The following is a 21,711-nucleotide window of genomic DNA, read 5'->3' as shown; positions in this document are numbered from 1 at the left end:
ATAAACTTTATCCTTTTCTCAGGCTCAGAAAAGACAGATGAGTATCTTTTGGCCAGATTCAGAGGCGACGGTGTCAAATACAAGGCCAAGCTGATTGGCATCGATGATGTGCCCGATGCAAGGGGAGATAAAATGAGCCAAGATTCTATGATGAAACTCAAGGTAAGAGAGGGAAAGCATGCTCGGTCTCTGTCGTCAGCCGGTAGCCAACAGAGGGAATTATATCAGAAGTTTACCTGTATCTGTATCTCAGTTATTTGAAAGAAAAATAAACATGTCCAATCACATCATTGACCCAAGGGCACCTCGTGCTCTGAGGAGCCGTGAGCTCATTTGCATATGCTGGGTGTGGTTCTAGGACAACAGGACTCTACATGCCTTTCCCTTTCGGGCAGGTCAGATTTGCAACCCTGGAAGTATTCAGGGAAAAATCAGGACTCTACTTGGAAACCGTGTTCTTCCCTGTTAGTCCATTTGGTTTTCTCAAGTTTCGGAGTCTAGTACTGCCACAGTGTGAAACTAATTAAATCATACTCGTTAAAGAAGACAAGGTCTAGAAGAAACATCTTTGAAGATCTTCTAGCCCAGTCTCCTTGTCCTTACCAATGGCTTTCTGAGGTCAAGGGAATTAGAAGGACTTGCCCAGGTTTGCAGAGCTGACGAGGGATGCCCTGGTTCCACGCGTCTTCGATTCCATCCTACTGCCTCCCACAGAGGGGGCCCAAGCCTTTCAGAGACGGGAAACTAAGCCAAAAACAAGGCTGCCCTTTAAATGTTTAGTATGAGAAGCATTTTAGGGTGCTTTTAACTATGTTTCCCTTGTTTTTCCAACCTCATCAGGGCATGGCGGCAGCTGGCCGGTCTCAGGGACAACACAAGCAAAGGATCTGGGTCAACATTTCCCTCTCTGGCATAAAAATCATCGATGAGAAAACTGGGGTAAGAAGTCACTTTCACTGATACTTCCTGACACTGGAGTTTGACAAATAATTTACAACTAAGTTTTAGCTTCCTTTTTCTCTTCCTGTAGAAACAAATTCTGTAGGGGAAAAAAAAATAGCATGTATTACTTCTCCAGAGGTAAAGGCAGAAAACAGGGTAGGAGATGAGGAGTCAAGACACTTTGTTTTGAAATGTATTTTCTCTAATAGATGGGAACTGCAGGTCTATGAACACAGGTATGCTATAAATACCACTTGGATAGTTTTTATTTTTTTGGACCCTGAGTACAAGAACTAGATTACCGTATTTTTCAGACCATAAGACACACCTAGGTTTTAGAGGAGGAAAATAAGGGAAAAAATTTTAAAGCAAAAAATGTGGCAAAATATTTAATAATGTAAATAACATAATATTTCACCAATGTAAATGTAAACAGAACTCAACAGCAGCTTTAGCAACCATTATTCCTGCCAAAGTTGGGGGAGGAAACGTGCATCTTATAATCCAAAAAATACAGTAATTCTAACCTCTGGTTTGTGATGCTATCATAGGCATATGCATGGGTCTCATTTTAATATACAGGGGTGTGCAAAAGTAGGTTTACAGTTGTATTTAATTAATAATAAATAATACATAGTGATATAAGAATCAGCTCAGTGTTTCACATACTCACCACTGTGAACCTACTTTTGTCCACACTATACTGAACACATGCAAACTTATTGGCTAACCTAATGCTAGAATGTTACCTGTAATACAGATCCCTGTTTTCCCTTCTTTCTTTTTCTTTCCTCCTCACCCCACAGAGGTGACTTTGATCATTTTTTGTTGTCATTGCTGTTTTTCTATCATGTATGAATAAATGTGTTTGCTGGGTTTTGAGCCTTATCAACAAGTGATCATATTTTAAGTCTACCAGGACTTCCTTTTTGCCTCTATTCAAGATTCATCTACTTCAAATGTGTGTAACTTTTTGTCATTGCTGTAAAATACTCCATTGTATCAGGGTGCTGTGGGGGGGCCTCTAGTCACTCTCTATTCCTTCCTAAAGATGCCCTCTACCTAATATGCAAAATCCATCGGCCCAACCAGGGTTCCATGTTCACTAGAGCCCTGGTAAGCGCTCATTCACCTGCCGGTCCGCCTGCACTGCTGTTGCCGTTCTACCTCATCCCTGATGTCTTACCTTCCCAAGCCCATCAGAGAATGGTGGCCGGTTTCCCTCACAAGCATTCCCTCATTCCCAACCCTCCTACAATAGCCAGGATAAACTTCCCAGTGGCCTTAGGAGTTTGGAAACAAAAGCAAAGACACATTCTGACTACCTACAAATATTGCCGAAGGGTTGAGCCCCGCTGTTCACTTGGAAGGACCAAGAGAAAGGGGGAGGGGAGTAGAGGGAGGGTAATACTAACCCCATCACAAGTAGGTCTGGATATCTAAGTGGGGTTAAGAAACATTTGAAGACAGCATCTGGCAACTTCCGGAATATACTTGGGATAATTGTTCTAATGATACTTCAGTAATTGCTCTCTGGCCGCTCTGAGCCATTGTCAAAGGAACCGTGTGAACACTTCTCCAGCTTAGTTATGCCGTTCCCTTGCGTTTGCCTTTGGGCTGGGAGAGTCCGCTTGTTTGGAATAGGTCATACACCCCATCTTCACCTTAGAGATTCTTGGTCTTCCAGTCCTCTGCCCTTCCTTCTATGTGACATCACATCTTTGGGGGAGAGAGATGCAAGTATCATTTTTTCAAGAAGGGGCATTTTCCCCCCTTTGGTTCGCTACTCTTTGTTCCTTTTGGGCCCCTCCCTAATCAGGATAAATATAGCTCTAGCCTTCAACCAGAGGTAGAAAAATGGTGTCTTCAAATGTTTTAGCTTTTTCACTCATCTGATGCTTAGTCGTGCCAGCCTACAAATAGACTCCAGTTTTCCCAGGCAATCACTTTTTCTGGTTCCGTTTGCAGGTGATTGAGCACGAGCATCCAGTAAATAAGATTTCTTTCATCGCCCGTGACGTGACGGACAACCGGGCGTTTGGTTACGTGTGTGGAGCGGAAGGCCAGCATCAGTTTTTCGCCATAAAAACAGGACAACAGGTAAGCGCGATGCTTTGAGGTTTACCTGGATGGGGAACTTGTCCTCAGTGGAGCGCAGGAGCGTCTGTCACTCAGCTAGAGAGCTTTCTAGAAACAACTGGAGATAAGAGGAAGAACAAACAATGATTCAAAGGATGACTGTCTTCACTGGTCTAAGGAATCTTTTTTAAACTTCGCTGGGGAGTGTATGGCACATGGATTATGGAATGGGCTTTCCGGTGCGGTCGATACTGATTTTAGAATAGTAGTGAATTATTCCTAGAAGTGCCGAAGGAACTTGGAAGATTATCATGGTGTTTCTTATTTTATCTAAGTAATTATTACCCCTGCTGTCCTTTATGGGGATGGGGGTGGTGGTGATATCCCATGAAACGGGGGGTGGGGGGGGTAGAAAGAAACTTCAAGAGAAAGGAAGAAAACAGTACTAATCAGAACTGATGGGAGACAAAGGGAAGAAAATCGTAAGATGAAAATACCAATAAATATGCTTTCTCTTACTTCAGGCTGAGCCATTGGTCATTGATCTCAAAGACCTTTTTCAAGTGATCTACAATGTAAAGAAAAAGGAAGAAGAAAAGAAAAAGGCAAGTACCACCCAATACAGGTCCTATTAAACTTAAGTCAGTGTTCAGGACCATATTTGAACATTATGTAAACATATAGCTTATCTGGAGAGTTGGCTTCTATGGGGCTTTCCAAAGGGTGCAAAGCAGAAAAATGTATCATCTGCTATTCCCAACAGAGTAATGAATAGATGCTATCCTTAGGCACTTTGATTTCCAGTCCCTGATGCCTGTCTTTTCTCCCTCCACGCTTCACATTGATTCTAAAGACTATACACGACTACCAAGTTTAAGTCCAGTAACTATTGAAACCCAGTGTTGCTATGAAAAGGGCAGGGTAATGTGGGGCAGAGATAGCATGCGAGAGTCTCTCTTGCTTACGCCTGTGAGCCCATAGGTATGTTTGTTCTTTGATTTAAGTCCCTTTAACTATAATGACTAAGATCACTGAATTTGTGTCTTTTTTTAGATGGAAGAAGCCAAAAATGCAGTCGAGGTAAAACTGCATCTCCTCTTCTTGTGGATTGTGCGTGTATGATGTGTAGGAGCCTTTGTTTGCCGCCTGCCCAGCATGCTTCCCTTCTGGCTGATCACTCACTCTGTTCATGACCCTCTGGTCAGGGGAGTCGTGCCGTTGAATGATCAGTGCCCAAACTGTACCTGCTTAGCTAGCCAGCACCCTAGGAAAGTAAAACTCGCCCACTAAACCCATAACCATTTGCCATCTTTTCAGAATGGAAGCGAGACCCTAATGACTCATGATGACCAAGCTAACAAACTAAAATTGGTATGTATGTGACCTTTTATGATTCTTACTTACCTGATCATGGGTTTCACTTCCTGTAGATGTTGTAAATACAAAATCGGTATGGAAGTCCAATTGCAAGAACTATTTCCCTAAACATTCGTATAACATTGACATCAATATACAAAGTAATCTTTTTAGTAAACAGATCTGAATCGAATCCAAATATTTTTAAAGAGTTTGGACCAGATGGATTTGTTTGGGTACCTGTCTACACTTCCTGACCTAAATAGCCTAATATCAAATCTGTATGAGTTAAATGAAAATCCAATGGTGACAGGTGGTTTCCTACACTTTTGTTTAGTTTAGGAAGCAACTTCGACAATATACAAAGTGATCTTTTCTGGTAGACACATCTGAATCTAATCCAAAATACTTTTTTAAGGCTGTTGACCAGATGGATTTGTTTGGGGACATGTCTACACCTCCTGACCTAAATAGTGCAACAGTAAGTGTCTGTTTTTAAATTTGCAATGTAATGGAAATGACATCTATGACTCAAGTTGGCAGTTAGCCAGAAATCTTGAGCATCTCATTGAAACTTGGAAGGTGACTGCTGATTTTTTTTTTTTGCATAAAGTGTAAATGGCTACTAGAACAAATTTGCATCTTAAGCCACCATGGGAACCTATCAGCATTAATTCAGATATATTAATATTACTTAGTTAAATCTGAGCAATAGGTCAGGCAATGTAGTCCTTCATGGTATTACTGAGGATGAGAAGGAGGAACTGAATAATAATTCTTGGCATAAGCCTACTTGGAGGAAATACGCCTGTTAGATGATTAATTGTAAAGCCTCCTGGCCTCTCCGTTTACTGTCTGTTCTTCCTCTTGTGATTTAGCATAAGTGTGGTGTGAAGTAAGACTTAAAATAAATATCATAGGACTCAGTTGTGTTTTGAAAGTTTCTCATGTTTTATAGGATGCTATAATGTATCGATCTTAATATTGATTGATTCATTAGAACTTTGTGAGCATGAACCAGTATTTTTGTTTACAGATAAGGAAATAATGATTCAGGAAAAAAGCTCATGGACCTAAGAAAAAGGGTTCAAATGCAACACTAAAAGCCAAGTCTCAGAACTTCCAAAACAGACCTCAAGGGAAATTAACCATGTAATTTTAAATGGCTTTTTACACCTTTTATTACTTATTGAACAGTTTCTTGAGTACATGCTCCCTGCCAGGCACAATGGTGAGACACGCAATGTCAGGGACATCATGAAGTGTAGTATCTCGCAGAGAGGCCAACAGTAAAACCAATTACAAAGTTTGTTAGTGGATGTTAATTATAGGGTATTTATCTAGTTTTAGAGGGTCAGCTAATAGCTCTGAGTGAGTTTCTGGACTTGAACATGAACCAGACGAAAAGGGCATCACTGTCTATCTAGGAGTCTCTCACATCAGGGAATTAGCGAGCAAACCTATATGACCAAGAAGGTCACTGGAATTAAAGCCACAGCAGACGGAGGGCTGGGTAAGCCTCACCGCCCCCTGAGTGCTGCAGAGAGGGCCAGGCCTGTGAACGTTTACGTAACTGCCCCAGCCCGGGAGATGAGAAGGAGCAGGGGCCCCCTCCACACCCTGCTCAGCACCCAGCCCCATGAGGCTCACACCGGACAACAGCATGGCAGAGGCCCCAGCAATCCTACACCGGAGATGCCTGTTTAATGTTTAGTGTTTTTTGAGCAATCGGGACTAACACACTTGTCTACAGGACATTTCATTTTTCACAATGTTTGTTATCATTCTAAGGATAAACTTTTTGAAAGACTGGCGTAGAAGCCCCGAAAGGCCCGTGCTAGCTCTGAAGTCCTTCTGATTCCTAGGCAACTTCACCCTTCATCCACGGGTAGCCCCCTTCCCAAAGTAAATTCCTGTCTGAATGATGCACTTTCTAAGCGTAACTGACCTTCAAACAGGTTTATTGAAGGAGATCAGAGCACTGATGCTATGAGGTAGAATTCCGGTGGGGCAGGCAAGGAAGCACCGACGGCTTCCTCTGTTTCTGTAGCCTTCTAGAAGTTTCTGAAAAAGGACATGAAAAGCAACATGAGTAATCCCGAGTCTCATTGATATTAGACTTCATGCATTCTAAGAATCTCTGGCTTATGAAAATAAAGTTCAAGTTTTAGTTGCACTAACAATCAATTAAAGGGATGAACACCATCGAAGCACGTGGTATCTGATAAGTAAGAGAATCCTAACAGTGCTAATCATGTGCTGATCAGACTTTGCTGGTGTGTTCTTACAGAGTGACTTTATATCCATAGGTCACAAAATAGATTTACCTCTGCTTGATAAAACCAGCATGTTTAAAAGTGTCCAAATCTCACAATGGTTGCTGCAGTACAGATTAAGAGAGGAGGAAATCTAAATTACCCAGACTTTATTGGTCATGCCCTGTCCCTCCCCCAACATTTATACAGAATAGTTTTATGCATTTCAACTAAAACTCATGTTGCAAATTATGTAGCATTCCTTAGGTTGTAATTTTTATTGAAAAACTACTTGGACTATATTCTTCCATACCGATCTGAAAAACTTAAAAAAAAAAAAACCTGGAGAAAGGGCGGGGGGAGACATATTCTAACTTGAAAATTTTGACCATTCAAAAGCACGGTTATTCTCATAAAATGCAAGGCATGGCTCCTCACCAGGGAGATTAACTGCGGTGCAGGGATGGGATCAGGGCAGTGTTAGGGAAGCGAGACGCCATGAATAACCTGAAGCTGAGTGTAGTCAGGGTCAAAGCAAACTGGATCCCCTTGTGGGACGTTTTGAAAGTCGAGCTCACGAAGCTTGTTTTAACATAGGGAGCAGCAGGAGGCCCCGAAAGCTTTGACTGGGCAAGTCCAGGACTTGGCAGGCTGGAATGACAGGTGAAAACATCCGTGCGGACAAGAGCGAGGCCATGCCGCTCAGTCTTAAAAGCCTGGTCTCTGCACAGACACCTCTTGAGTGGCCTGCTGCTCCTCTTACCGGGGCTCCTTAAAAGCGGGGTCTGTATTTTACTTCCCTGGCACCAGGGCTTGTCCCTCAGGTCCTCTGACGGTGGCCTAGTAGATGCAGTGCTGACGTCCAACAAAGACGTCCTGAAGTTCTGGCCTGGGGTGGGGAGGAGGGGTGGGTGAGGGGGGTTGCATTTTTCAGTTGTAGGCTGTGAGCTGGGCTCTTAATCTCAGACGAACCGCAACCCTGCCCTGAGGAGAGCCGTATGCATTTTGCTTATAGGGTGACTGTTCAGAAGTCTAACCCTGTGGCTCCTGTTGGGTGTCCTAAGAACTTCTCCCGAAGTATTCGAGAAGAACTCTGCCAGCTGTGAACACCCAACTGTTCTGACCGGAGGTGGCCCATAATAAAGCAATAAATATTGAACTCACAAGCTTTTGCAATATGCTTTCCCCTACCTTTTGATTGATAAAGACCCCTCCATGAAGAGATCTTCTGATCTATTTCTTTGATTTAAAAAATGAGTTTTAATGACAAGCTCTTCTTCTGACAAATTTTTTTTAATTTTTTATTTATTTATTTTTAGAGAGGGAAGGGAGGGAGGGAGAAAGAGGGAGAGAGAGAGAGACATCAATGTGAGGTTGCTGTGGGTCATGGCCTGCAACTCAGGCATGTGCCCTGACTGGGAATCGAACCTGCGACACTTTGGTTCACAGCCCACGCTCAATCCACTGAGCCATGCCAGCCAGGGCAAATTCTTTTGATTATAAAAAGAAAAGCTGGTTTTTGAACATTGTGTTTTATACCTAGCAGTAAAGAGAGCCAAAGACAGATTAGGTCTGATTTAGGGCCTAGACTTTTTAAAGGTGTGCTCTTTTCTCTTAAAACCGAAGAGGCTTATTCAGACCTCCTTTTTACTTTTGAGAATTTTATATTCCCTCAAGGTTGCTCTTGTTTCAAGGAGCAAAATATTTAGTTGTCTCTTCAGGGTAATGCTAGAACTCCAACTTCCACTTGATAGGTGTTTTTACTGTTCATATTTCTCTGTGGCTAGCAGCATTAAGCATTTAGTGAACCGAAGGCAGCCGGGAGGAAAGTCCATCAGTATGACAGCGGGTGGACTTTCACCCGGAGTGATTCCTAACTGCTTATAAAGACCTGTCAGATTAACCAAATGTGCTGCTTTTATGCCAAGAAGGATATCTTATCTAACAACTGTGAGTCCAAATAATTATCATACCAGAAAGTGATAAAGAATAAAATTCGTAGAGGAGTGCATTTGGTATGTCTTTCAGATGAACTCAAACCAGTATCTCCACTTTACTCATAAATTAAAGATTAGATTATACATAAAGAAAAGATAAATTAAAGAATAGTTGAACTTCTCCACTAAATAGATGAGATTACTGTTACAACAAAGGTCGCTCTAATGTGAGAGGTTACTGTGATATATTACGTTATATTAGATCACTATTTTGAGTATCGCTTTCTCAGAAAGGTTTAGACCAAAGGGCGTGTCCAGAGGAGAGACTAGGATGATGAGGAGGAGAGATCTAACTGGGCTAGCACTTTCAAAAAAACCCTTAAAGATTTTAAAAGGCGTACGTGACAGTCTGTGATGTAAGAGGAAAATTCCACCCCCAAAAGGGAAGACCAATTACAGGGAGATATATTTGACCTTCAACTTTATTACAGCCAGAACTGTACAATATGAATGTATTAGCCAATAAGTGTGCTCGTTTAGAGAGGTGAGGTTCTGTGCCCCGCAGGTACAACGGAAGGGACTGCATTCAGGTAGGAAGTGGTCTGGGCTTTGGAGATCTTGTCTTCCTTTCCAGCTTTGTAGAGCTAGGTAATCCCTTGGAGCCACTCACAGGTGATTCCCTTTAAGACTTTCAGAGACATGAATTAAAACAAGGATGATGGGGAACTCAGCCTGTCTTAAGGCTGAGCGGTGACGTGAGTAAAGTAAACAGCAGTAAGATTTCATCTAATAAGGGGCCAATGAAGTTGAGACATAAATAAAAGGGCATGGGATGGGGGGAGCACAGGGAGGACCTATTCAACTAGTAAATGCACTCACAGAGGCGATGGGAAGAGGTCGTGGTCAACCAGTTAGCCAAGACCAAAAAAAATCAGATGTGAATTTTGATACTTCTGGTCACTTTATGTAGCTTTCTCATTTGAAGTCACAAAATGGACTAACACTTCCTTTTTTTCTCTTTTCTTTCCAAATGTGATAGGAAAGCAAAGATATCCTGTTAGTGGACCTAAACTCTGAAATCAACACCAATCAGAATTCTTTAAGAGAAAATTCATTCTTAACAAACGGCGTCACCTCCTCCTCTCTTCCTCGACCAAAGCCTCAGGCACCTTTCTTGCCCGAAAATGCCTTTTCTGCCAATCTCAATTTCTTTCCCACCCCTAATCCTGATCCTTTCCGCGATGATCCTTTTGCACAACAAGACCAATCGCCACCCTCTTCGTTTGATTCTCTCAAATCTCCAGATCAGAAGACAGAGGATTTGAGGGGCTTGTCCCCTCCCCTGAGTAACGGGCCCCTGAACGGGGACGCTGATTACTTCGGTCAGCAGTTTGACCAAATCTCTAACCGGACTGGCAAACAGGAGGCTCAGGCAGACCCGTGGCCCCTTCCAAGCCCACAGACACAGGCACAGCCAGCAGTGAGAACTCAGAACGGGGTGTCTGAAAAAGAACAGAACGGCTTCCATGTCAAATCCTCCCTGAACCCTTTTGTGGGAAGCCCTCCCAAAGGACTGCCCGTCCCAAATGGCATAAAGCAGGACTTGGAAAGCTCGGTCCAGTCCTCAGCACATGACTCCATAGCCATTATCCCACCTCCACAAAGTACCAAACCGGGAAGAGGCAGAAGGACTGCTAAGGTGAATGATCTCTGCATGTCCGTTGGCCGACTGCATGTTCAGTGTCGAAGGGTGGTAGGATGCGCGAGCGGTCTTCCCTGCTGCTGCTGCTGCTGCTGCTGCTTCCTGTGCGGCTGTGGGACAGAAGGCAGGGCGAGCCCCTGTCCTGCAGGCATCCCTTCCTCTAACCACCGCCCTTTGCAGACTTCTCACTCTGCAATGTCTGTCGCCCCTGCTTTCCGTTCGCATGTCTTGTCTCTTATTATTAACTAAACACACGTTTTTTGTTTTTTCATTTTTAATGCTGCTATGCTTCTGTACCTCTGGTAAGTTCGACGGTCCCACGGGGAGAGGAGGGCAGGGGTCCTTGTGATTCCCTTCATACCTTCCCCACACTAACCCACGCCCCGCACGCACCACTCACGGTGCATTCGTGTCCCACGTGGTGCTGTTCAATTCTCGAGTTTGTCTCCTGTGGTGAAAGTGGACTGACGAATCCGCTGTCTTACAAGAACATGTATTTACCATCACTGTTTCATTCAAAAGCCATTCAAAATGCGGTGTCTGGATGCTTTTCAAAATGTCATTGGAATGTGTCGGCTGGCCTAACAACGAGGCCGCTGTGTTAATCTTATGGATTCAAATCCACGAGAATGATCAAAGATATTTAAGCTACTTATTTACAGTGGTCCCGTCTTTCCCAGCTTCAAGCTTTTAGCGGATAAGGAGACCAGACAGATACAAACGTGTAAAATAAGTAAATTAGATTTCCCTTTGAGAGTCCAAAATCCAATATTCTGCCTATTGTGGAGATCCTCGTCTTGTGTGTTTGGTTGGCTGGTTGGCTTTTTGTAGTAGTTTGTCGGTAATCGGAAACAGTTTCCCTCCGTGTGGTCCCCCATTCGGAAGGACAGAGTAGGAGACGGAATAAGGCTGCATTTCTCTGACCCCGAGTAACCCCTCTCCACCCCGCCCCTCTCCACCCCCGCCAGTCTCCAGCCAATGACTTGCTGACGTCAGACATCTTCGCTCCTGCCGACTCAGAAGCTCCAGGCCAGGGGTCACCCACCGGACACCCTGCAACCCCACAGGCCAGCCCTCTGGATCTCTTCAAGACCAACGCCTCTGCCCCTGCGGGGCCCCTCGGGGGTCTTGGTAAGTGCCCGAGAGGGAGTCCGGCTTGGCTCGGTGACTGTCACTATTAGGGTGATCGTGCGTAGGGCGAGGGTAGTGTGTAACCACAGAGGTTTCAGGGACAGAAAAGTTAGCGACCTAGGGAACCTTTCTCCTACTTTTACTTCTTTAACATCCCACCCGCATTTGGTACCCTTGACTTGTAAATGAAATTCGTCTCCTTGAGTTGGCATGAGAAGAAATCCATTCTCAATGTGGCACTTATTTGGACCAAGGGACAACTTACTGAAGACAGTTACAAGGGAGTCTGAAGCCCAGACCAGCTTTATGGGAGGAATGGGGCTGAGATGGCAGAGTCTTAAACTATCATCTCTGTTGAAAAAGTAACAACATGCATGTCCTCTATGCAAGTTGCCATTCTGAGATCAAAGCACTGTCCCCTATTAAATGGATACCCTATTGGGAATCCATATCTTGGACCCCAAGAGGGATGTGATTGAAGTCTGACGCAAGTGTAAGTCGTAGAATGGAAGTCCTAGGTTCCAAGCCCAGCTCTGCCCCTAGGCCTAAGGGGGGTGTGGGGCAAGCTTATATCCTATCAGTCTCCGCATGTGTAAGTGTCAGCAGTTCCTTGCCAATATTTTGCCCGGCTGAGTGTCTTCATAGAGTACGAAGACAAATACTAGAAACCTGGGGTGGAAAAGAGCACGGAGATAAGGGAAGAAGTGGGATTGTGTCGGAGAGCTAGGATGTGCTGGTGCTGTCCTTCATAAACGTGTCCTCAGCTCACGTGAGCCACGGAGCCACTCTGCGGCAGACGCTGGGCAAGGTCACCCGGCTGAGGGCTGGCCCGGCTGCTCTCCACCCACAGCCTCCTGGTCTTTCCTGCCCCTGCGGCACAGTCTGCAGAAACCTCGACAATAGCCCTTGCTGCCCTGCAGGGGATTCTCTTCGGATTTCTGCTTCTTGGCACCGCTCTGAGCTCCCAGTCGGCTTCATCCCGGGAGCGGGTGAAGAGGGGCTCTCTTCCTCATTTTGTAAAATTTGATCAGGGATCTTCCTCTTCCTCCTGCAGAGCCAGTCAGCAGGACCCTGTCTCATTGCTTTCTCTGCTTTCCTGCAAAGGAGCATACGGTGGTTCTGTCCTATTGCATCTGTCTAAGCATATCTGGAGTAGGGTGTAGCCAGAGGACCGTTGTCATCCAACCGCCCAACGGCCGAAACCCAAGAGGGGGTGAGGAGCCAACGTGTCCCAGGGCTCTGCTTGCATTTGTACCATCAGGACACTCTCCCTGAGCTCTTCGCATCTCCTGGGGGTTTCCCTTTCTGCTTTGCTCTTTTCCCTGTATCCCCAAGTGGAGCCGGTTAATGCTTTTCCTTGCAGAAGTGCAGGGAGCTTGCAGGCGGGGCCTGCGGCCAGATCACATCCCAGAGCTTTGTAGTCTAATATCATGCCCTGAAGAATTTTTACAGCCAATACTTAACAAGTCAGCCTGGAAATACAGCTGGACCCTATAACTGTTCATTTATTCAGACAAAGTGAAGCTTTTTGGCTAGGTGCCCCTGTGGAGGCCTCAGGCTACACAACAGCAGAATACTGATGATTCTTCTGAGCTGAGACACGGGACCCAAACTGAGCTCTACAGTGTAGCCCCTGTCCACTCGCAGGGATCCTCCGCCAAACCCTGGAAGGTCGCAGGTCTGGCTTCAGCTGCACCCAGCTGGGGGACTCTCTCCCCTGGAGAACTGGGGGCAGGCAGGGGGAGAGGACGGGGAAGGCGGCGGCAAGAGGGGGCTGGAGAAAGCTGAGCCTTCCGCTTTCACTAGCTACCCTGTGTTTTTATCTAGCATCAGAAGGAAATAAAATTAACTTTGTTTGTTTTTTTTTAACCAAAACTCTCCTTTTATTTTTTTTTAAACCTCTTGCCTCTACCTTTTCCGGGGCCTTAGATACATATCTTGGAAACACAACACATGGAATCTGGTAGATGGGGATGAAGGCTGGCATGGTATGCCCTGGGGAAGCCTTCACTTCAGTGTCTTTCTCTTTCACCCCCACTCCCACTAACACCATCTCCGACTAAGGCCGCACGTTTCCCTACGGGAAGGCAAGCCATTCGGCACGGGAGATGATCACCTTCTACCCAGTTGGAGCACCCAGTTGGTGTAAATTATTAGTGAGTGACTCTGGGATCAGTTCATGAAATTTCAATGAATTTGTTTCAAAATGCTAGAAATAACTTTGTTCAAAATCAACTCACTTGTAGAAGCCTATATTATGCAATCTAAGAGAAATTTCCCTTGGGTTAGTTATGAAAGGAGTATGTATATGCTTCAGTGTCAATGACATCCAATACTGTATCTGTAAAATAAATATTTGAATTAACATTCCATTAAAAACAAATAGTCCTGCCTTTGGCTCTGCCAAAGAGGCAGAGCAGGAGGCGAGGCTGCTGGCTTCGGAGCCGGCGCGCCTGAGTTTTAGTCTGTCCTGTCACACACTGTGACTGTCCCAAGGTTAGTAACTAATACCCTCGCACCCAGTCCCCTCACCTCAAACATAAGCATGTTAATTAGTAAGAGGACCCTTCCTGAAACCCGCTGCTCTCCATGAGCACACCATATGCGCGCGTGGCCAGATGGCTGGTGCTCGTGTTGATACAGACTTGAATCAACACCAATCTCCAATACTGGGGAAACTCAAGATGCAGTACCCTGCTCCATCAGCCCCTGCATACCCTTTTCAAAATGTTTCTCACTTCGGAAACAAAAACATTCCTCACTCGAGTTCGAGGGCCTCAGTTGGGTTAGAAAATTTTCATGATAAAAGCATGCTCCACTCCAAAGCTCAGAGCAAGTAGGTTTTGAGAGCAGAGCATCATTTGAGAATAGGTCTGAGGCTGAATGTAGGTTTTCTGTTAGTGGTGACCCTGTAACCGGGTCACTGATACACTCGGGAAGAGACAGGAGAGAAAACGCCCTCCAGATTTGAACAAGACGGAGGCGATGAGCATCTCCAGAACAGGGTGTGGAACATGGGAGAGACTTGGACTTTAGTGGTTCCGGCAAGTCCTAGTTGATGCGGCCGGGAGGCAGGACACGGAGCGCGTCCCCCTTTGAGATCAGATCCCCAGGCCATTAGTTACCTCAGGCGGTTTTCCTGCTTCATGGTGTCTCTTCTCCCTCCCCTCCCCTCTGCTCTGGTCTAACTGCTAGCGAAGCTTTGTGAGTGACACATGCAGGGAGCACTTTTATTTGAAGTCGCTCTCCCAGGATAACCAACCTTTCCTCCGTGTTTGTACTATCTTGGCACCAAACAAGTGTTTTCATCCTTTTATATAACGAGACCAACCTTGGCAGCATTTAAAAGCAAGGCAACTTTGAAAGGGTTTCTTGAGGGTGCAAGCATGTTGAGGCCTAAGGCACATGCATGCTAGCTGGTTTCCATAAGACCAGACCGGAGACAGCCGCCAAATGAAAAGATGGAATCAGTGGCTCAGACACCCTGTGGAGTATCTTAATTAATCACTTCGTAATCATCCTGGTTTGTGCATGTAGGTGTATTCATGCAACAAAGAAGTTGATCCGATTGACAGGCTCTGTTCTAGCTGCATAAAATGCATCAGTGTCTGTATAATAAGGGCTCGTTTTTTCATGACTAGGTACTTAAGGTAGAAAAAAAAAGGGGCTTCAAAATTGCCCTGACTCGTGTGGCTCAGTGGATTGAGAGCTGGCCTGCAAACCAAAGGGTTATCGGTTCAGTTCCCAACCTAGGGTACATGCCTTGGCTGTGGGCCAGGTCCCCAGTGGGTGGCACACGAGAGGCAACCACACACTGAAGTTTCTCTCCTCTTTTGCCTACCCTTCCCCTCTGTCTAAAAATAAATAAAGCCTTTCAAAAAAATGTTAAAAATATATACTCTGCAATTGGATGCTAGCAGTACTACATTAGCTCATTAATCTTCAGGTGATTTCATTTCTCAGGGATGATTTTCCGTGGCGGCCTCAAGGCTGAAAGAAGGCATTTGCCACGCAGATGTTTATAAATGCTTCCCAGAGTCGTGTTTTCTGAAACTGAACATCCCCTTCAAGACCGTCTCCTGATCAGCGCTTTCTCTCACTTCCTTCAGGTGGGGTGCAGATGACACCCCCTCAGGCAGGACCCTGGAGCCCAACGTCTCTAGTGTTCAGTCAGTCCACTTCGGTGGTCCCGGGAGCCATGGTGGGTGGCCAGCCTCCAGGATTCGCTCCGCCCATGGTCTTTACCACAAGCCCAGCGGTTGCAGGTTGGAGCCAGCCTTCATCCTTTGCAGCCTCGACTTCCCCTGCAGCCCCTGTTGTTTGGGGCGCATCGGCATCTGTGCCACCCAACACCTGGTCATCAGCGAGCCCCTTGGGAAACCCTTTCCAGAGCAACATTTTCCCAGCTCCTGCCGTATCTGCCCAGCCCCCTTCCATGCTCTCCTCTCTCCTGGTCACTCCTCCTCAACCACCTCCCCGAACTGGCCCTCCACGGGACGTCTCCACTGATGCCTTCGTTGCCTTGGACCCACTCGGGGACAAAGAAGTCAAGGAAGTGAAAGAAATGTTTAAGGACTTGCAGCTGCGGCAGCCTCCTGTCGTCCCCGCAAGGAAGGGAGACCCAACCCCTTCTGGGACCTCAAGTGCCTTCTCCAGTTACTTCACCAGCAAAGTGGGCATTCCTCAGGAGAATGCAGACCACGATGACTTTGAGGCTAACCAGCTGTTGAAAAAGATCAATGGTAAGCTGTCCACTTCCCTGGCCACTGTACCAACCAGTATTTCCACTGTCGCATGGGCCCACGGAGTCCTTCAGAAGAACTGTCTCCCACCCACGAATGGCCTTACTCTTGCTTCATCTTAACCATTTCCCTTATGAAGCCAACTATTTACCTTAGTTCTTTCTAAGGTCTGGCCCAATGCTGCCCTCTTGCGACAAATCTTAGGAGGGCTGCCAAGAGCTACTGAAATGCAGTGGGGTCATGGCACCCCCAGAGGGCTGAGTGACAAAGTCTCAATCACAGCCCACGGTCTTCAGGGAGGGAATGCTGAACCTCTTCCACTTCAAGCAAATAGTTATGCATAGTGTTCTCTCCTGAGCAGGGAGGAATTTCCCTGTGATCCTTAGCCGTCCTAGTATACTTTTGGTGGTGATTTGTGGGCCATTGATACAAATTTCAGAAGTATGGGACTTCACTTGCTAAGACAAGCCTGGCAGGGGACTTGTGCCTGTATTCAGGGAAAGCCTGTCTACTGACTCCTCGGGTTTTTCGCCTTCTAGAACCACCAAAGCCAGCTCCCAGACAAGGCGCCCTGCCGGTTACCAAATCTCCTGACAGTGCATCTGAGAATCCTTTCTCTAAAAATTCTTTCAGTTCCTCACAAGCCTCTGTAAGTACCAACTGCTACAACCTGTTGTTCCAACAAATACGCCACATAAAGCCGCTGCCACCCCAGTGAGCCATGCTCGTAGGTGTAATAACTCTCTGATAGGAAAGGACGTTTGAAGAAGATTTATCCCTGAGAACCCTCACAGTGTAAACATCCACTCAGACTAGGGGAAGATTATTTTTGCAGGGACTACTATTCTGAACGTGAGAAATGAGTACCATAAAGAAAACAACCTTTGTATCTCACTGAACCTGGCTCCTGAAAGCATTCAGGGAGAAAATCAAATTGAAATACTGTCTTTTAAAAAAAGAAATCTTCCTGGCTGGCATAGCTCAGTGGATTGAGTGTGGGCTGTGAACCAAAGTGTCGCAGGTTCGATTCCCAGTCAGGGCACATGCCTGGGTTGCAGGCCACGGCCCCCAGCAACCACACATTGATGTTTCTCTCTCTCTCTTTTTCCCTCCCTTCCCTTTCTAAAAACATAAAAAATAAAAATCTTAAAAAATAAAAATCTTTCAGATTTAAGTTCCTGATTTCCTACCCAGGATTCCATAGCTCATAAAAATAATACTTCCCATTTGGGGGAGGCAAATATAATTTACTTGAACCTTGGCTTTAATGTAAATAATAAATATATATCACCAGGTATAAGCTGGCAAACACGAATCATCGTAGACCCTTCTGCGACCTAAGTGATCTTTAAAGAAATTAGAAAAGTCTTAGTATAGGTTTTTTATTTTTCTTATCACTATAATTATACCTGCTGACCGGGTGGTTATTTCTCCACAGATGGCTTCGCCTCAACCTGCAGCTCCTGATGTATATGGGGACCCTTTCGGAAGTCCTTTTGCCTAACTTCTGTAAGTTGGGTGGCATAGGGGGAGAGGGTGAGGGTGAAATTTTCGTTTTAGCATCGGGAAGAGGTTAAATCTCTGTCATTCGGAAGTGATAGACATGGAAAATCTGTACTTAGCTACTTTGATAATGGCTAGGCTGGGCACTTAAGAATAAATTCTTATCTCTATCAAAAATAGTGATGTGCCCATGGGCATACGGGTTTCTGTCATATCCTATGTTCTTGATATTTCAGTTCCATAGAGAAGTCAAGCACAACATAACACAACAGCTTTCCATTTTGTTCGGGTATTTTTTTTTCTTTACCTTTCTATTTAAGTGACTGCAAAGCATCCTGATACTTATTTGGTTCCCACAGAAGGTCCCAAATCTGTGGACTTTCTGAAGCCACCAAACAGGTCAGCCAAAGAGGTCATGGTCATGCCTCTTCTGCCTCCCAAATCAGTCCTCGTTTCTTAGTGGAGGCCTTCCGAATTAGTGTGAAGTCGCCTGATGACATTAAATCCGAAAGCGGTGACAGCTGCCGATGCCTGCTCCAAAGGCAGGGTCAAGGCCACACAAGCTGGCGGGTTGCTTCTTCTCGCCAGTAGGTTTCATCCGAAGCGAGTTATTGGTGCCATCACCTTAGACTGAGGCCCCGGGAGGGCTCAGCATGAAGCTTTCTTTCTCAGCAGGGAGGGAAAGCACCCTGGGCTGAAGCTCAAGGATTGGAGTTAGTGGAGGACGGAGGCTTCTCTGCGTCTTAGAGGAGGTGGAGCACAGCTGGTCAGGGAGAGCCATAGAAGGAGAGAAAGGAACCCAGGCGCATTGATTTCTTCCGTCTTGCCCCATGCAAGCGGACCTCAACACCATGCCTTAACCCATCTAGAAGTGAAGTGTTTGAAATACAGATGTCTTCAACCTGACAGCAGTAAGATTGACTTTATTGGCAATTCGGATCATCTCCCTTCCATCCATTTTGACAATTACAGTGTTTCTTTCAAGTGTGTTTTCATAAAATCTACTTCAGAGAACTGGGTGAGGTTACTGAAAAGGCAAACTCCAGGACGGAACCCCGGCCCTAAGATATCCCCGTCTGGTGCTGAGGAGGAAAGATTGGTTTCTAACGAGCGTCCTGGCGATTTCTAAGGCCGATGAGGCAGTGTGCTGGGCCGTGGTGCTGGAAGTCATGGCAGAGACTCGTTCTCCCCCTCCTCTCCGGGAGAGACAAAGAGAACATGACAGACAGCGCGCACAGCGGTTGCACTAGATTGAGTGGACTGCAGTCCTCAGGTCATGAAGGAAGGACAATCCCGGCCATGCTGCCAAACTTACAGACCGGGAGGGGGGCTATCGCGAGAGAAAATAGCTACCATTATTGATCCGTTGGGTTCACCCCTGTATTTTAGGTCCTGTGTTTACTATCTTATTTAATCCTCTTGCATCAGCCCGAGGACATACCATTACTGATATTTTAAACAGTGATGTGGCATTTAATATATTGATGTTCGATCCAAAAATTCTAACCCCAGGTTTTTGTTGTCGTTGTTCTCCCTGCTTCTCTAGGAACCAGGCCGCCTGACTATCCGGAGGAGCGAAAGGATGGCCAGACAAAGTGGATAGCCAGACAAGCCCTGACCTCTGCCCTTGTTCCAGCTTTGATATATTACCCGTTGCCTTACTTCTTGCTGCCTCTTCCACGTGTAAAATGCCTCTCACTTTTTGTTTAGGTTAAAGCTAAACCGAATCTATGGCTTTAAATAAATTAAGAACCTAAACTGTCTAGCTTAAGTGTAAATGAAGTAGTTTCCCTACTTGATCCCTTGCCTATTGTGTCCCTGACCTTCTAGAACATTCTACCACGTACCCTCTGGTTGAGTGACGCAGCCGCCACAACTCCTCAGATCAGACTGCTTTGAATAAATATCAAAATCCTCACTGTTCACGGTTGTGCGGGGGTTTCATCTTAGACCATAAACCCTAAATGTAGTAGGACAAGGCACCTTCTAAGTCTTGCTTCAGACCCTCGCTTCCAGAGAATTTTTAAAGTTCAGTTGGAGCAAGTGCCACTTCTCCCTAGACATGTGGGAACCCGACACACCCAAGAACCTTTTTAAAGATGGTATTTCTGCTAGTTCTGAAGATCATTTGTATTTTCTCAAGGGCAAGGTTGTCCTCTTTCCAATCTGCTAGCTCTTGCCAATGGGGGAAGAGCATTATGTGTTGTGTCTTTCCTCTCCTTTTCCTTGCGATTCTCTTTTCCATCAGCCTTGCTCCCAGGTTCATATACTATTTCCTCCCTTTCACAAGAAATGGAGTTTTGTGGGACAAAAGTTCCGACGATTCACAGACCTGAACCCTCACCACCTTCTCAGTGGTTTCCGATCCCAGTAATTAGAAGCGCAAACAGGACAACCTTTATCCTTTCTGTGGAATAAGGGGCCATCCTCTTGAGCTGAAGTCCCTGAAGAGCAGTGAATGTCGAAGAAAACCTGAACTCAACTCAGCAGTGAAGGACAACACATCACAAAGATAAATGTGATTGTGCCAAACATATAAGGTGCTTATCTGGGGTCATGCTAGACCTTTATCAAGTGACGGGAAAACTTTTCTTGAAGCCACAATCTCGTAACTAGTTAGCAGATAAATAGGAAAAAAATGGCAAACAATTACTTGCTCTTACTATTAAAAGCCTAATGTCTGTCATATTTTTCTCCTCATAACCTTGGACAATTCCCCAGTTTGTGTTCCATCCTGTTGTTAGCACAGTTCTGAAGGGTTTGTTCTCGCCAACATGAGTTTTGTTTGTTTATGTTGGGTTTTTAATGTCTCTTGACCCCTAATGCTCAGGTTCTGGTGGGTGTTGGTCGACCACGTACAATGTCACCTTCAGATAAACACGAGGATGATGGCTCAGGATCTAAACAAGATGGTGGCTTTGTGAACCTCTGTTAATTAGCCCCCAGGAGTCCAAGCTAAAGTCCTGTGGTTTTCTGTTCAATGGTAGCGAAATAGCTCATTGTGTTTGGCATAATTTTCCATCTGGCTTCCTATTCAGTCATTACAAACGCAGACTTGAAGTAGTATTTTATATGTCCAAATACCTACATGTACTCAATGGGAGACGATTATTTCCAGGTAGTTGAATTTTTGAAAGTAGAAAAAAAATTTGAAAGTGATGATCAGCCACTCAGTTGTTTTATACATACTTGTTTACTTGTGCACTTTTCTGTATGCAAACAAAGCTATAAATTTATTCATTTCAATAAACTGGAATGGCAGAATCTTACGTGTTTCCGTCGGTTTATTCTACCATTTGACCTCTGTTGTTTTGTGTTGATGTATTAGGGTCAAGGTATAAAATATACCCATCTAAGGTGATCAAAAGTTATAACACATTGTGGTTTGCCACAAAGATGAAGAGAAAATGGAAATCCGTGAAATAGGACCATGAGTAAATTATTGGGTGACATCTTTCAATTCTCCTCTCTCAAACGTCTACACCCGCTTCCTGGGAGTTTAATGGGAGTCCCGTGGATTAGCCCTGCACCCGAACAATTCAACAAATGTCAGGAACAAAAACCACTCAATAGTGAACTCTTGACTCACACCTTTTACCCTTCACCTACTCTCGTTCTTGTTCGACCTCACCGAGACACAACCGCGGACTGGCCCAGGCTGGTGCAGGCCATTCAGGGGGACTTCTGTATGAGGTGGGCTGGCTAATGCCGAGCAGGCACCGTTAGCAGTAGGACACTCTTTTTTTTTTTTAATTTTTATGTATTGATTTGAGAGAGAGGGAGGGGGAAGAGAGAGAGATCAATTGTTATTGTCCCACTTATTGACGCATTCATTAATAAGTTGATTCTTTGATGTTCCCTGCCTGGGAATCACATCCACAACCTTGGCATATTAAGACTTTGCAGCCCTGGCTGGCGTAGCTCAGTGGACTGAGTGCGGGCTGGGAACCAAAGTGTCCCAGGTTCGATTCCCAGCCAGGACACATGCCTGGGTTGCAGGCCATGACCCCCGGCAACCGCACATTGATGTTTCTCTCTCTCTCTATCTCTATCTCCCTCCTTTC

At 45.3% G+C, this 21,711-nt stretch overlaps 1 protein-coding gene across 2 annotated transcripts in view; it reads left to right on the top strand.

Annotated features, from left to right (window-relative positions):
- The window catches only part of DAB2 (DAB adaptor protein 2), a 48,697-nt gene extending 27,786 nt beyond the window's left edge, over window positions 1-20,911 (top strand). Inside the window, exons 3-15 of one of the 2 annotated variants that reach the window (XM_045847952.1) lie at window positions 23-162; window positions 841-939; window positions 2,911-3,042; window positions 3,546-3,626; window positions 4,075-4,101; window positions 4,339-4,392; window positions 4,796-4,858; window positions 9,609-10,268; window positions 11,240-11,402; window positions 15,512-16,144; window positions 16,684-16,793; window positions 17,583-17,653; window positions 19,194-20,911. In XM_045847952.1, coding sequence (XP_045703908.1) covers window positions 23-162; window positions 841-939; window positions 2,911-3,042; window positions 3,546-3,626; window positions 4,075-4,101; window positions 4,339-4,392; window positions 4,796-4,858; window positions 9,609-10,268; window positions 11,240-11,402; window positions 15,512-16,144; window positions 16,684-16,793; window positions 17,583-17,648 — 2,228 coding nt within the window. In that variant the 3' untranslated portion in view covers window positions 17,649-17,653; window positions 19,194-20,911. The remainder of the gene's footprint in view (window positions 1-22; window positions 163-840; window positions 940-2,910; window positions 3,043-3,545; window positions 3,627-4,074; window positions 4,102-4,338; window positions 4,393-4,795; window positions 4,859-9,608; window positions 10,269-11,239; window positions 11,403-15,511; window positions 16,145-16,683; window positions 16,794-17,582; window positions 17,654-19,193) is intronic. The other variant, XM_045847953.1, reaches the window with a different exon arrangement.
- The last annotated feature ends 800 nt before the right edge of the window (window positions 20,912-21,711 follow it).

This window comes from Phyllostomus hastatus, unplaced genomic scaffold (assembly GCF_019186645.2).
Source record: "Phyllostomus hastatus isolate PE091 unplaced genomic scaffold, TTU_PhHast_1.1 phas_contig_58, whole genome shotgun sequence".
NCBI lineage: Eukaryota > Metazoa > Chordata > Mammalia > Chiroptera > Phyllostomidae > Phyllostomus > Phyllostomus hastatus.
Note: the sequence above shows the minus strand (reverse complement) of the source record. Positions and strands in the feature narration are given on the sequence as shown.